At 32.6% G+C, this 16,225-nt stretch overlaps 1 protein-coding gene across 7 annotated transcripts in view; it reads right to left on the bottom strand.

Moving 5' to 3' along the window:
- LOC114336846 (restin homolog) overlaps positions 1-16,225 on the bottom strand; it is a 169,696-nt gene that overhangs the window by 6,243 nt on the left and 147,228 nt on the right. For all 7 annotated transcript variants that reach the window (XM_050661518.1, XM_050661519.1, XM_050661520.1 and 4 more), the window contains one exon: positions 1,027-1,211. In XM_050661518.1, coding sequence (XP_050517475.1) covers positions 1,027-1,211 — 185 coding nt within the window. The remainder of the gene's footprint in view (positions 1-1,026; positions 1,212-16,225) is intronic.

Below are 16,225 nucleotides of genomic sequence, written 5' to 3'. Positions count from 1 at the left end.
GGTCTCCTGCTGTATACTTCTCGGTGAGAACTCTTCTTCTTATCGTTTCAACTGAAACAGTTACACCTGTAGCTTCCAAAAGCTGCCTTTGGAGCTGCAGGTGAGAAATGGTTGGGTGTCTTCCAGCTGATTGGACAATTAAACAATCACAGAGAGCCGTTATACTTTTGGCGACTTTTCCTTGCTTTATTTTTGTGCTTTCCTACTTCCTGTTACCTAGCATAGGTTTTGGACAGAACGCCCTGTATTACGCCTAGCTCTACAGCTATGCCCCTCTAAGAATATTACTTGCTCCACAAAACCAATAATCTATCCTTGTTGTAAGTTCTATAACCCCACATGAGGCATATTTTCGTTTTTGGGCGCAAAAGTTAGTTTATTTATTTTCGTTCAATTTGCAACTCAAGCAAATAACCTATACCGTACCGAGCTGTACTACCCGATTGTCTTATATATTTGTTTATTTTCAATAAAAACCTTTATTCTTAGCAACAATGACAAGTTTTTTTTTTTAAGAAATAAATATTATTTTGAAATACATGGTGATTCCATATAAGTTTGGGTGTGTGTATATGATAGTTAGCAAACAAAATTATGTAAGGATGACGGTATAAAAGTTGGAGATGCCGTACTAGACAGAGTAGAGAAACTTGTGTATCTCGGAAATAATATCAATGAGAACTGGGATCCAATCGTAGAAATTAAAAGCCGAATAGAACGAGTCCAAGCTACTTTTGTAACTCGGGCTCCAAAAATGAGGAACATACTTTTCAGCCACAATCACAGTATTGACCTTCGCATTCGAATGATATATTGCTATATCTTTCCAGTACTACAGCACGAAGTGGAAGCGTGGAGTATAAGTGAAACTATGTTTAAAAACTCGGAATCCTTGGAAATGTGAGTGTCCAGAGGACTACTATGGATTTAAAGTGTCTAGAATTAGCAATGACCAAAATTTCATAAATATAATATTTATTATTTGATAGAAGAGTACAAGATGTAGAATTAAAAATCAGAACTTACGATGCTAATTCATCTGCTGCCGTTGAACTATAACCCATTTCCAAAATCTCGATTCTGGCCTTTTGTTCTTCGCTCTTTTTCTGCATATCAGCTATAATAGAGTTGAGGAAATTCACTTGGTTCTCTGCAAACAGTTTTTCTTCTAACAATTGCTTCATATCTGTGTTCGTATCGTTCGGAGGTTCCTAGCAACATAAAATACTATTTACTATACAGTGTACCATAATTTTACTTATTTAAAATTATTCCTATAAGTTCTAGAGAAGGAACATTATCATAGAAAAGGTACATTTTTTAGATAAAGCTGTTTTTATGATCAATTGTCACGTAAATCGCCAGTCATATCGATACTGGGCAACTGAAAATCCACACTAGATGAAACAAGCTGAAAATGCGAGCATTATCATAACGAAAACTTTGTTTATTTACGTATTTTAATTCATAATATGGAAAATTGCTATTATGAAAAGTTGTTTAAAATTAAAAATTATGTTTTAATGTGCAATTATATAATTCTAATTTAAATGTTGTGAACTATAAAGGTACTTTACTCTTGATCGAAATTCACATTTTTTATATACCTGATATAAAATTAATAAAATTTGATATATTATGATGGTTGCATCATAAATCTTAGACCATGAAGAGCTTTTTATGAAGAATAACTTTTCTTCGTCAAATTAAAAATAAAAGAGTTATAAATGAAAATGTTGTTGGTATCCATAATTTGAGAAAAATCTTCAAATATTTTTATCCATTAGAAGGATGTAATTGCACATATCAGACCATAATTTTTTATTCCAAACAACATTTCATATAGTCGGTTCGGTAAACTCAGACACAACTGGCTAGTGATTTTAGTCAGTAATCTTACCAATTTGGCAAAAAAATAATTACTAAATAGTTAAGAATTACTAAATAATTAGTAATCTTGCCAATTTTGGCAAAATTGGCAAAAAACAAAAAAAATTACCTACGAAAATCACTAGCCAGTTGTGTCTGAGTTTAGCGAACCGACTATAATAACAATTTTCATTTCATAACAAATGGTATTACGGAGTTGAATCCTGGACACTCACTGAAGCCTTGGAGAAAAAAACTTGAAGCCTTCGAGATGTGGCTATACAGGCGAATCCTAAGGATATCATGGACGGACAAGATAACCAACGAGACCGTATTACGAAGAGTGGGCAAAGAAAGAGAGGTGATGTATACCATAAAGGGAGAAAGTTAGAATATCTCGGACACATAATGAGAAACGGCACTAAATACAGATTACTGAAGGTAATCCTTCAAGATAAAGTATTCGGAAAGCGAGGAATTGGGAGAAGAAGAATATCATGGTTAAAGAACCTGAGGAAATGGTTCTCCACAACAACAACTAATCTATTTAAAGCATCAGTTAATAAAATAATTATAGCCAGAATGATCGCCAATATTCGAAACGAATAGGCACTAAAAGAAGAACAAATGGAACAGTCCATTAATCATTAGGTACTCCCATTAAAGGGGAGGCCGTATACTCGTATAAACCTTTTTAAAATTGTTAATAAAGTATTGCTTTCAAAATATACTCAAATTGTATTTTAGAACATCGTATTTATTTTATATAATAATTAAATGCACTATCAAATCTCATTGATATTTTATTAATGCTTTATTTAAAATTTAGTTTAACATTCACGAAGTGTCAAACTCAAAAATAACTTGTATGCTTTGCTTAACAAATTCAGATTAAAAAAACTAGCCTACTTACTAGCAACGATTTCAGCTGACGTTTAGTGTGTCGGCAGAAAATAAAAGGATTGTGACGTCACATTTTAGACTTTGAGGTCGATTATCTCGAAGACGGTTAGAGATATCGAAATGCCGTTTTCAGATTTGGATTCAGAAGATAAAACTACATAAGAATCCATCGATAAATCTGCTCTAAGTATTGCAGGAACGGCAATGCAATAACACACAGACTTTGCGAATTTATAAACGAAAAGTTTTCGTTGAAAATATAGGACACAATATTCTGAGAAGATGAATGTTTGAGCCGACCATATAAATAATCATGTTTAGGGCCATTTCTGGTTCCAACAGGATGAGGCTTCCCCACACTACGTCGTTGATATACGAAATTACTTAAATAACGTTTTTCCCGATATGTACAAAAGGATCTATATATAATGACCACCAAGGTCTCCAGATTTGACTTCATTAGACTTTTTTATGAAGATTCTTGAAGAGCAAAGTGTAGCAAGGTTGACCGAATAACAAAACAGAACGGAAATTGCAAAAATAAATCCTGGAGTGATCGAAAACGTTAGGAAACAATTTACTGCCCGCCTTTCTCATTGTACCACTGCTGAAGGTCGTCAATTTCAATATTTCTTATAATTTTATTATATACTAGCACTAGCTGACCCGGCGAACTTCGTACCGCCTTAGAAATAAATCAATAATGTGTCAAAGTTCAATAAATAAAAATTAACAGAACATTAAAAAAATACTTAAGAAATATTACATATATTACCCAATATAAAAGTATCAATTTAATTCATTCTGATAAGAAATATTTTATGCCTTGCGTAAATATTAAACGATGGCGGTTTTTCAATGCACGATTAATTTTTCTTGCCCGAAACATGGACAATCAAAGTTTATTTAGCCAACTCCCAAAAAACTTGAAATTAAAAGCGTCACTACTACGCCCGATACATACATACACAAATATTGCTGTTTACTGAGTAAGAAGTGACACCAGTAGACGCCTGGCGGGGATTACTGGTCTAGTCATAATTGGTCAATTATCGAACACGGTTAAAAATTATTAAATTACTAATGTGGCTATTAAGAAATAGGGGTAGGTGATAAAAGGGAGAAAATTAAGTATTGTATGTATTTTTAATTATTCTCCTTCTTGTACATTTAACATGTAATGTTACATAATAAACATTGATGGGTCTTTGTCTGTCTTGCTGTGCCCTTCCATTTAGGCCTTCCTTATGTCCTTCTTTTCCATTGTCTTACATTCATAGTTTTCAAGTCGTCTTCTACGTCAAATAACCATCTATTTTTTCGTCTGTCTGTCAGCATCTATTGTAATATTTTCATTTTTGTCTTTGTATTTTCTTGCCTCTAGGTATATCCCAGCTATAGCCATTTTCAGCTTTTCACAAATCTTACAATATCGCACAATTTATTTCTTAATATTTTCAATTCACTAATAAGATGGCGTCCTCTGGCACACACACGTTGTCAGAGCTCTCGCAAAATTTAAATAAAAAATGTGGTAAATGCAATAGAAAATTTGTAAAAGGTGTGAAGTGTTGTTTGTGTCAATCTACCCTACACTTCAAATGTGCAAATGTTGAGGAAAATAAAACACTGAAAAACGTTTGTTTTCTATACTTCCACAAAATTTATTACAACTATGTTATTACTACAGCTGTTTCGGCAAAGTGCCTTTCTCAAGTGATATATTTTACAATGTGTTTGCCTTTTTAAGTCTTTAACTGAAGAGGTTGAGGAGTGGGGAGCTGTTTGTCTCGAGTTGGTCATTCAGAATTATATCTGTATTTTTCAATTTATTAATTTCCATTGATTCTAAAAGTGATAGCTTAAGGCCTTTATTTTGAATATGTAGAATTTGAAACTCTTCATTGAAAGAATGATTATGATCTAGAAGGTGAAGTGCGTATGTAGAAGTGTCTGTTTTTCTATTGTTGAAAGCCCTTTTGTGTTCTGTTATCCTTTTGTGTTTTAAAGACCTTAATCTATCACTTTTAGAATTAATGGAAATTAATAAATTGAAAAATACAGATATAATTCTGAATGACCAACTCGAGACAAACAGCTCCCCACTCTTCAACCTCTTCAGTTAAAGACTTAAAAAGGCAAACACATTGTAAAATATATCACTTGAGAAAGGCACTTTGCCGAAACAGCTATAGTAATAACATATTTGTAGTAAATTTTGTGGAAGTATAGAAAACAAAAGTTTTTCAGTGTTTTATTGTGAGATAAAATGAACTTCCATCAAGTAACGGTCGAATCCATCAATTATTTAAAGGAAGCCAATACAGGGCTATTGACCATATTGTTTTCAAGATTGCTTTTAAAGCGTAGATTAACAACACAAAATATCTGGTTTCTTAATAGGTTTGTTCCAACATGAACTTTTGAACGGTCCAGAAACCGTCACGAAACTACTTGTACCGTTTGTTGTGCGCATGTTCGTAATTGTATCGCCCAGTTATCGTCCCATGACGGTAATCATATATTTGTCATTTTTGTTGGTGACAGCTTGTGTACTTTCAAGTCGATCAAAGGCTCAAAAACTTTAAAGAATTAAATCCTAGTGCGCAAGTCAGTCCAACCAGCACATTGATACTTCAGCATACTGAAATGATCATCACGAAACCGTCACCGAAAGATCACAATTCTTGTTGGAACAGTGGGAAGGACGATCCGATGACGATCATATTTTTGTTGGAACGGATTTTGTTTACTGCGCAGGAGCGTTACCGTTTCGTGACGGTTCTCGGTCGTGTTGGAACAAACCTAACATGTGCGTGAAATACAACGTTTTCCCGAAATACATAAAGTTAAAAACCAACAACCGCAGTGCCGGCCGCCGCGATAGCAGGTATCCAACAGGGCCAGACCAGATGGCTGAAACGGGATAGAAGCACCCAGTACAGGAAATGAGATATTATAGTTGTTTATCTTAAGGTATGTCATTCAGAATTACATTATAGATTAGATAATATAGAATTTGACATCCTAGACTCTAACGTAAGAACAGAAGTAGATAATATAATAGACAAAAAATATAATACACAATGTAAAAAACTAAATAATCTAATTTGCAATAGTAAAAAACTCAATACTTATTATACAAAAAATTTTTCAAATCATACTTTTTTCAATAGATTTATAAACTTAACAGATACCAAATTCAATAATAGTGAGATAGAACTTTTAGAGAAAGGATTCAAACATAACTTGTCTCAACATAATAATCAAAAAAATTTAGAATATTTAGGTGTAGAATGTGAAGTAGCGTTAAATAAAACTGCCAATAACATAGAAAAAAGCATCATTGAAAAATCTATTACCGATGTAGGTAGTGAAACTAATAATTCCTGTTACAAAGAAAACCAAATAGCCGTTTCAATTAAAAATAAATCAATAAAGCATGACATAATATTTACAAAAGCAGACAAAGGTAACACTACTATTGCTATCGATAAAAGTGACTATAATAACAAAACAATAGAATTTTTTAATAACCAAAATAGTATAACACTACACAAAGACCCCACAGAAAAATACAGAAAACAAATTAAACTAGCCATTGAAAATTCAAAATCAATACTAAATCCAACAGAACAGAAATACCTTAATATTATGAACCCACAACCCCCTAAATTATACTCTTTTATTAAACTACACAAACCTGACCACCCAATAAGACCTGTAGTTTCTTTTTATACAGCTCCGTCATATAAACTTTCAAAAAAACTGTCAGATATTATTACAGAATACACTAAATTTTCACCTAAATTCACCATAAAAAATACACTAGAACTAGTTAATAAAATACAACATTTTCAATTGCCCAACAACTCCAGACTAATTTCATTTGACGTAAAAAATCTTTTTCCTAGTGTTCCTCCTACAGAAACTTTTGTTTTGGTTAAAAACCTTTTAGAACATAATAGTACAAATCCGATCATTGCATCTGAAATTTTACACCTTCTTGAAATTTGCATAAATCAAGACTATTTTGAATTCAATAATCAAATTTACACAAACAACAGTGCAGGACTTATTATGGGTAATCCTCTAAGCCCATTACTATCAGATATATTTATGAACCAACTTGAAACAACAATTTCTAAACACCCCGTATTTAAACAGTTCTTATATTGATCGAGATACGTGGATGACATACTAGCCTGCTTTACAGGAACTAACAGACAACTTGACCAATTTCTATCATACATTAATTCACTTCATAGTAATATTGAGTTCACAATAGAAACAGAACAGAATAATTCCATAAACTTTCTAGATGTAACGATTACCAGACTACACAACAAACATGAGTTCTCCGTATATCATAAACCTACCCATACTGACACAACTATACACAATTCATCATCCCATCCTACACAACACAAATTAGCAGCCTACCATAGCATGATACATAGACTGACAGAAATTCCTATGACAAAAAATAACTTCGAGACAGAACTAAATATCATTAGACAAATAGCAGTAAACAATGGCTATAACGAACAAACAGTTAACAACATTTTAAACCAAAAACTCCATAAGAAAGCCTTGAAATTAGTGTATCCACCACCACAGAAAGAACCCAGTACCTTCTGCTCTCTCACATATACTGGCAAAAGAACAACAAAAATAGCCAGATACATAAAAAAGAAAGGAATAACACCAGCTTTCAGAACTAACAACAACTTAAGCAAACATATTAAAAACAATAAAAGCTGAAAGAGAAAGCAACTACAGAGTGGTGTGTACAAACTAACTTGTGGTGACTGTCCGAAAACTTACATCGGTCAAACTGGCAGAACTTTTGACAAACGGATAGCAGAACACAAAAGGGCTTTCAACAATAGAAAAACAGACACTTCTACATACGCACTTCACCTTCTAGATCATAATCATTCTTTCAATGAAGAGTTTCAAATTCTACATATTCAAAATAAAGGCCTTAAGCTATCACTTTTAGAATCAATGGAAATTAATAAATTGAAAAATACAGATATAATTCTGAATGACCAACTCGAGACAAACAGCTCCCCACTCCTCAACCTCTTCAGTTAAAGACTTAAAAAGGCAAACACATTGTAAAATATATCACTTGAGAAAGGCACTTTGCCGAAACAGCTGTAGTAATAACATAGTTGTAATAAATTTTGTGGAAGTATAGAAAACAAACGTTTTTCAGTGTTTTATTGTGAGATAAAATGAACTTCTATCAAGTAACGGTCGAATCCATCAATGTTGAGAAAAATGTTGACGTTATTGACTTTAAGTACGAAAGCTGTGACATACCGGATAACGACTTTTATGATGCCATTGAGGATTTATCAAATACCGGAAAGTTAAATTCCAAATTATTTATCTATATGTTTAAACAAAAAGATGATTTAATTAACGAACTTAAAGATAAAATAAAAGTTCTAAATTCTCAAATAGAATTATTAAATAAATTAAACACAATTTACCATTTGCCAGTTGATTCAAATACAGATAAGGCAGCTAATATAAAACCGGCCTTGTCAAAACAAAACCAGATTGATAAAGTTGCCACAAAAACTACATTAACAAATGTAGTACCCACTACTAGCAAAAACGATGGGAATTCCTTTTGTGAACAAAAACAAGACCACAACAAAATAACACGCAATCAACTGTCTACAGAAATTTTAAAAATAGAAACACAGAATAAATGTCAAGAGATTATAAATCTACCAATAACAGAGGCTAAAGAAGAATGGACTGAAGTGAAAAAAAATAAACAAAGAAGAAAAAAGATAAATAGACCCCAAATTGTTGGTACTAGCACCGAGGGAGCTGCTGCCGGAATAAAGGGTGTCCCTAAATTCACCGACTTGCATGTATACAGAGTTGACCCAGCTACCGATGTGGCTACGATAGAAAAATTACTAAAATCGCACTTCCCAGAGGTTTTATGTGAATCTATAACATCCAAACATCCAACCGTTTATGCATCCTTCAAAGTAAGAATATATCAAGAGAATTTTAAGAAAGCCATGGACCCATCGATCTGGCCTAAAAATGCATGTGTTAATAGTTTTTTATACCTTCGGAACGATTACAAACTCCAATCCCAGAGGTAATGTTTAACCCTGAGTTGATGCTACTTAATGTCCAAAGTATTAGTGTTGAAAAAGCTTGTGAAATTTCTTTAGACATTAATAACTTTAAGGATATAAACGTAATTTGTTTAACAGAATTATGGGAGACAATTGACTCTGTAGACTACGTTTACCTTGAAGGTTATAATCTAGTAAGTAACTACACCCGTGACAACTTCTGCAGAGGTGGAGGCATAGGAATATGGGTTAGAAATGGTTTAAAATCAAACAAAATCGATGTTCACGAGTTTTGTGTTAATAAACATTCAGAATTTTGTTGCATTTCATATAAAGACAGATTAAATAACATAGTTATAATATTAAACTGTTATAGGTCCCCCTCTGGCAATATTACTACTTTTTTAGAAAATCTTGAGTCGGTTTTAAATTTCGTTTTTAAATCTAATACTTATATTATTGTATGCGGTGATTTTAATATTGATACAAGATATTTAAATTATGATGTTATCAAACTACAAAATGTCCTTTCTTCTTTTAATGTAAATTTTAATCTCGTAAAATGGCCCACTAGGGTCACGGATACCAGCATTACGACGATTGATAACGTCTTTGTTAATTTTTCAAACTCTTCTGTCACTTGTGTAAACGACAATACTGTGTCCGACCATCGAACTGTACTGATTGAGTTTGATTTTGGGGCGGGCGAGTCGAGTGTTTTCTATCAAAAAAGAAATTTTAATGACATTACTATAAATAAATTTATAAATGACATCTCAAGTGAGGACTGGAATCAAATATATGGTATCCTAGATACAAATATTGCTTTTAATACCTTTTTTAATATTTTTATGTATCATTTTAACATTAATTTTCCTATTATAAATAAAAAGTCCAAATTAAATAGTAATAAATGGGTTAATAATGAGGTGAAACAATCAAGTTGCCAATTAAAAAATTTGTATGCATTATCTAGGGCATTTCCACAGTTGCGTGATTATTATAGACATAAAAAAAGAGAGCATCAAAAGCTTCTAAATTTAACCAAAAAATGCCATTACCAAAATATAATAAGCACCTCAGATAATCCTTCTAAAAGTGCTTGGAAAATTATATCTGATTTTTCAAAAGGTAAAAAAATGAGAGTAACATAACACTTTCAAACGGGGATAACTTAATTACAGATTCATTAGAAATAGCCAATAAATTTAACCTATTTTTTAAAAATGCTCCCTTGGATGCAATTGCTTTTTGGATGCAAAGATTTTCATAAGCCAAGATATGACAGTCTTAGAAAGAAATATTCAGAAAGAAATAGGAGCAAAGTGTAAGGAACTAAGAGACATGGGGAGAAATGTTAAAAGGGACTACAATGGATTAACCGTGGATGGTAATGAAAAATGGAGATGGAGAAAAGACGGTAAAGTAGAAACATTCCCAAAAAACTAGCTGATGAAAATCAAAAGATAGTACCACTGGAAACAGACTCGGCAATGCAAACGGTTAACGAAAACAAAATAACGCATACAAAAGAAAGAAAGAATCTCAATAAGAAGAAAAGAACGAAACCCATTAGAATGGGATCTTGGAATATTAGAACCATGTTAGCAGTAGGTAAGATGCAAGAAATAGCCCTTGAAATGAAAAAATACGAACTAGAAATCCTAGCCCTACAAGAAATACGATGGAAGAAAGAAGGAAAAATTGAGAAGAAAAACTAGTAGGGAGAAAACAAACAGGGAACCAATGGTACGGCATTTATGGTGAACAAAAAAATGAGGGAAAAAGTGATACAATTCAAATCAGTTAATGGAAGGATATCTCACATAAGAATAGAAAATAAACAAGCCAACATCTCGATAGTCAATTGCTATGCACCCACGGAAGAAGCAAGCCAAGAAGATAAAGCAGAATTCTACGACATCCTGGAAGAAACCTGTGAAAATATTCCGAGGAATGATATATTAATAATATTGGGTGACTTCAATGCAAAAATCGGAAAGGAGGACTATAATAGTAATGTAGCGGGCAAAGAAACCATTCATGACACTACGAACGACAATGGAGGAAAAATCTGCAACCTAGCAGCAGCAACAAACACATATATAGTTAGTACTAGGCATAAAAAAAGAATACAAAATAACATGGATGATACCAGGAAGAATGGATGGAAACCAAATAGATCATATTCTAATTTCGAAAAAGTGGACACAAATAGTACAAGACGTAAGGTCATATAGAGGGGCAAATGCGGACACTGATCACATATTGTTGATAGCAAAACTTAAGATGAAAATAATCAAAGCAAATAATCATAAGGAAAGAAAAAGGAGGAAATGGAATATAGCCAAACTGAAAACGCAAGAATAAAAGCAACAATATACAGAACAACTGGAACAGAAACTAGGCAGGTACGAGAACATAGAAATAGAAGAGGAATGGAAAAACATTAAGAACAGCATAATAGAGACAGCAGAACAAATAATAGGATTCCAAAAAAACAAAGAATCGAAAGAATGGTTTGATGACGAATGTCACCAAAAAAGTCAATTGAAGCACCTCGCAAGAAACAAATGGCTACAGAGTGCCGAACAGGAACAATTGGACCAATATAGAAAAGAAAAACAAGAAGCATTGAAACTCTATAGAAGAAAGAAGAACATATGGATCATTGAACAAATGTAAGAATTAGAATCGAATAATAAAGACAACAAGAAATTGTTCGAATACATAAAACAACAATACAACACCAAAAAAAACTGTCACAAAAATAAACAAAAAAGATTGGGAAAAACATTTCACGAACCTATACAAAAACAACAATAAGGCAGATTCAGAGGATGAGGATATAAGAGATAACAGAGATGAAAAGGAAGGTGCACCTACTTATCAGGAATTCATGGAGGTACTAAAACAACTAAAAGTAAACAAAACGCCAGGGCCAGATGAAATCAACAACGAACTGATCATCAACGGAGGAGAGGAGCTCACGAAGCGAATGCACAAGTTAATGGTTACAATTTGGAAGGACGAAAGCATGCCCATAGAATGGAAAAATGGGCATATCACACCAATCATTAAGAAAGGAGATTCAACTAAGTGCTGCAACTACAGAGCAATTATGCTACTAAATACAACGTATAAGATATTGACCACAATTATAAGAAACCGACTAAATCAATACACAGAAAAAATTATAGGACCATACCAACAGGGCTTTAGAAAAGGAAGATCAACAATAGATGCAATACACGTCCTAACACAAACAATTGAAAAAAGCTATGAACATGACGTAGAATTACACATACTATTCATCGATTTCCAACAGGCCTTCGACAGCATATACAAACAACAATTACTAAAAGAAATGAAAAAAATGGAGATACCGGCAAAATTAATAAGACTAACTAGAATGACAATGAAAGACTCAACAGCAAAAGTTAAAACAAATGAGGGAGATACAAACGACATCAAAATAGAACTTGGGGTAAGACAAGGAGACAGTCTGTCAACGACACTATTCAATATCGCTCTAGAAGGAGTAATTAGGGACACAGGCCTGAAAAAGACAATTATTCAAAGCTCAACACAGATCATAGGATATGCGGATGACCTAGGACTGATAGCACGAGATAAAAAAAGACTAGAAGAGGCACTTTTAACCCTTGTAAGAGAAGCAAAGACGAGAGGATTAATAATCAATCAGAATAAAACAAAATATCTTATAAGCACAAGAGACAATGTAAACAGAATAACAGAAATAAAGATAGGTGAAAATACATTCCAGAGAGTAGATTGCTTCAAATACCTGGGGGTGATGGTGGACGGCAAAAACGGAAGGAGTATAGAGATCAACGAAAGAATTAAAGCAGGTAATAGAGTATATTGGAAATACCACCGACTACTCAAGGACAAAAACCTGAGCAAAAAAACAAAATCAAAAATATATACAGCAGCAATTAGACCAGTGATAGCCTATGGAGCAGAAGTAATGTGCCTTACGAAAAAAGACGAAGAAAAGTTAAGAATAATTGAGAGAAAAATTTTGAGAAGAATACATGGCCCAGTGATGACAGAAACAGGGGAATATAGAAGGCTCATGAACCATGAAATAATAAATATAACTGAAGGAGAAGATATAGTAAAATTCATTAAAGCATAAAGACTCAGATGGTTTGGACACACACAAAGAAGAGGGGTAGAAGAACTGATCAGGAAGATAGTAAACTGGAGACCAGTAACAAATAGACCAAGAGGAAGACCAAAAATAAGATGGGAAGATCAACTGCTAGACGATATATCAAAGATGGAAATTGCAAACTGGAGAGAAAAGATTCAGGACCGGAGTGAGTGGAAGAAGATAGTAGAGAAGGCAAAAAAACATCACAACCTATGAACGATGACATAAAGGACACTGCGGACTAATCCACCGCGTGAAATGGATTAAAAGAGCTCATAGTATTTGAGCGACCTATACTCTAACAAGAGTGAACGGTCCATATATATATATATATATATATATATATATATATATATATATATATACACCCCAGTATGTTTAACTCCTCCTTTCGGAAAGCAGCTATAAGTCGTCTCCCAGAAGGAGTGAGTATATGTACTTTTCGATTTGAGTATATCGCTTGAAACACCTTTATGATATGCAGTGTGGAAAAATATAAATCATTTTTTTTTGTTATTTTTTTAATCTACTATTTTTCTCTCCTCCTTACATTGTGCAATGTTTGAATCTTCCACGTGTATAATTACATTATCCATTTCTAACAGGTTTCGGTCTTCCTGAGTATATTTTTGTTACAAAATGCATTTAATAGATTAACCAACCTGTGTTGCCAGATTTAGACGTTTGTCTCGCCATGGCAAAATTTTAAAAGAACTGTGACGTCATGAAATCACCTGTTTGTTCATAGTGATGCGTTTGTTTAAGTTTTATTTTTGATGTTATACCTTTGCTTTAATTTGGTTTTGTTTTGTGGTTTTTAACATTTAAATGAAATGAATACTTGTGGTGAATCTGATAATAATTATTATAAATATATTATTATCTCTGTTTTTAAAATGTTATAGGTATATTTTGTTTTAGTTTAATTGCGTTATGTACATACTTTCGTTAATGAAAAAGTCGATTTCTAAAATAATATTAATGTCTGTAAGGTGTAAATTTTGTTTATTCTTTTGTTATTTAACTCGGGTTCCGTAAATATGAATCAACATAACAAAGATATTTTAGTAAATTATGTTTTACTTCAGCATTTGCCCTAAAACGAGTTTGGAATCTTAAAGTTATTGATAAAACATTAATTCTTCAACTAGAAAAATCCATACTTATAAAGAATGTAGGCATCTATTCTATTTATAAATATGTGTATTATAATCAGATCCTGGAAGCTCGTAAGATTCTATTAGAAAACATCATCAGTTTTTTATTCATAAGTTCTCTTTATTCTTGTGGTAGGTATTTGTCATACCCCTATTGGGCTGGTCCCCCCACTTTGCACAAATTAAAAAACAACTGCGATAAATTACGAGCTATATATGAGAGTTTTGTACTTGTTTTGGGATTCTATCCTCATCCATTCTTTGTACGTGACCAAACCGTCTTAGTTATATTTAGTTGATTTCCTCATTTATTGTATGTGTGACCTTCATTATTTCTCGTATCCGTTCATTGGTGACATGTTCTCTTCTTGATCTTCCAGAAATCCATTTCGGTGACCTTTAACATTTGTTTTGATTTTTCCTTCATATGCCATACTGTGCAGCTGTACGTTATAATGCTTTATACTACGGCATTATAGATCTATTTCTTGTTTTGATTGTTTATCTGCTTGTCCCAGAGTACTGAGTTTAAAAGCGTAATTGCTTTCCTGCCCTGAATATTCCGTTTTTAATGGCTCCGTCCAGTGTTCGTGATTTTCGTGGTTTTAGCTCCCGGTATTTATAATCGTTACATTTACTAATTGTTTCTCCTCCGTCTAGTAGCAAGTCCCGCTGCGTTCCATCGATATTCATATATTTGTCTCTTTGATCTCTAGTCTACATTTCCTATATTCCTCTATTAGCTTTCTTGTCATGTAACAGATATCATCGTAGTCTTGTCATCGTTGTCTTAACCCCCCAAACAACCCTTTAATTGATTCAACAAAGAGAAAAACGTTGGGAAAGATTAAAATATTTATCGTACCGCAGATATGATTCGTATAGCATATAAAGTATAAGATTAAACTCTTAAAATTCGCGCATTTTGATTATTGAGCTACAACCCCCTCTCAACATCTTCCAGCCTTAAGAGAGAATTGAACTTAAATTGAATAAAATTAATTATTAAACATCTAATAAATTCCTTACTTGAAAAAACTTTTAATAGAATAACCTTTCGATTTTTTAGGAAAAAGTGAAAAATAAAACAGACGCCATTTCCACAAAAATTAAAATATTTAGTAATCCCTATGCGACTTTTTTATTTTTGGCATAAGTAATGACATCATAAATTTTGACCTGTTTATAGAGTTTTTTTTGACACAGAACGAAATTTATGTTTCTTTGTTAGCAAAGATTTTACTTGTCTTTTTTTTTATTTTTGAAGGATACAAAATAACCGAGACAGAAACACTTGAAGCCTAAATTTTACTGCGAAAACCATGTAACCGGGGCCCTTTAATTAATCCTTTTAAAAAATGTATTTAAATTTAATAAAATTTTATAGCTAATAAAATTGCCTTTCAAATGGTTTTTGGATCAACCTGATATAATAAAAATTAACGGAGTTATGAAAAAAAAAACAATAACATTTGCTTGGAAAAATGTTTGGAGCATAAATTTGGATGCTATCAACTTCTTCTGTAGCTCAGTTAATAGGTATTTCAAAGTATTTTGACAAGTGTTAAGTAAGTGTATGTTATAAAATGCACCGTTTTCTCGTTATTTAAGCTTGAACGCTTAGATTTGAGTAGGTACTCGCCGAAAAAAAAATATACATTAAATTAACTATTCGCTCCGTGCATGACTCCACAATTTGGCATTAAACATATACACATTTAAAATATTTGACGTTAATATGTAATATTTATTTGCCATTTTTGATTAAATTTGTTATACAGACATATAGTCTAAGATCCGAATAGGAGGTAGAAATGTACCCATCTGCTTGCCGGATGAAACATTTTTATTTATTAAATTTCATATATAGACAAACTCGACCAGCATGAGTTGTCTATCAAAATCGTGTCATAGCAATCCCTAAGGGGGAGGGCGTAGTTTTTTGCACAAAAAAGGGCGAAAATCAACATATTTATTATTATTAAATAATAAGCATAAAG

The sequence above is a fragment of the Diabrotica virgifera genome, chromosome 9 (assembly GCF_917563875.1).
Source record: "Diabrotica virgifera virgifera chromosome 9, PGI_DIABVI_V3a".
NCBI classification, from domain to species: domain Eukaryota; kingdom Metazoa; phylum Arthropoda; class Insecta; order Coleoptera; family Chrysomelidae; genus Diabrotica; species Diabrotica virgifera.
The sequence above is the reverse complement of the archived record's forward strand: the minus strand, read 5'-3'. Positions and strand labels throughout refer to the sequence as shown.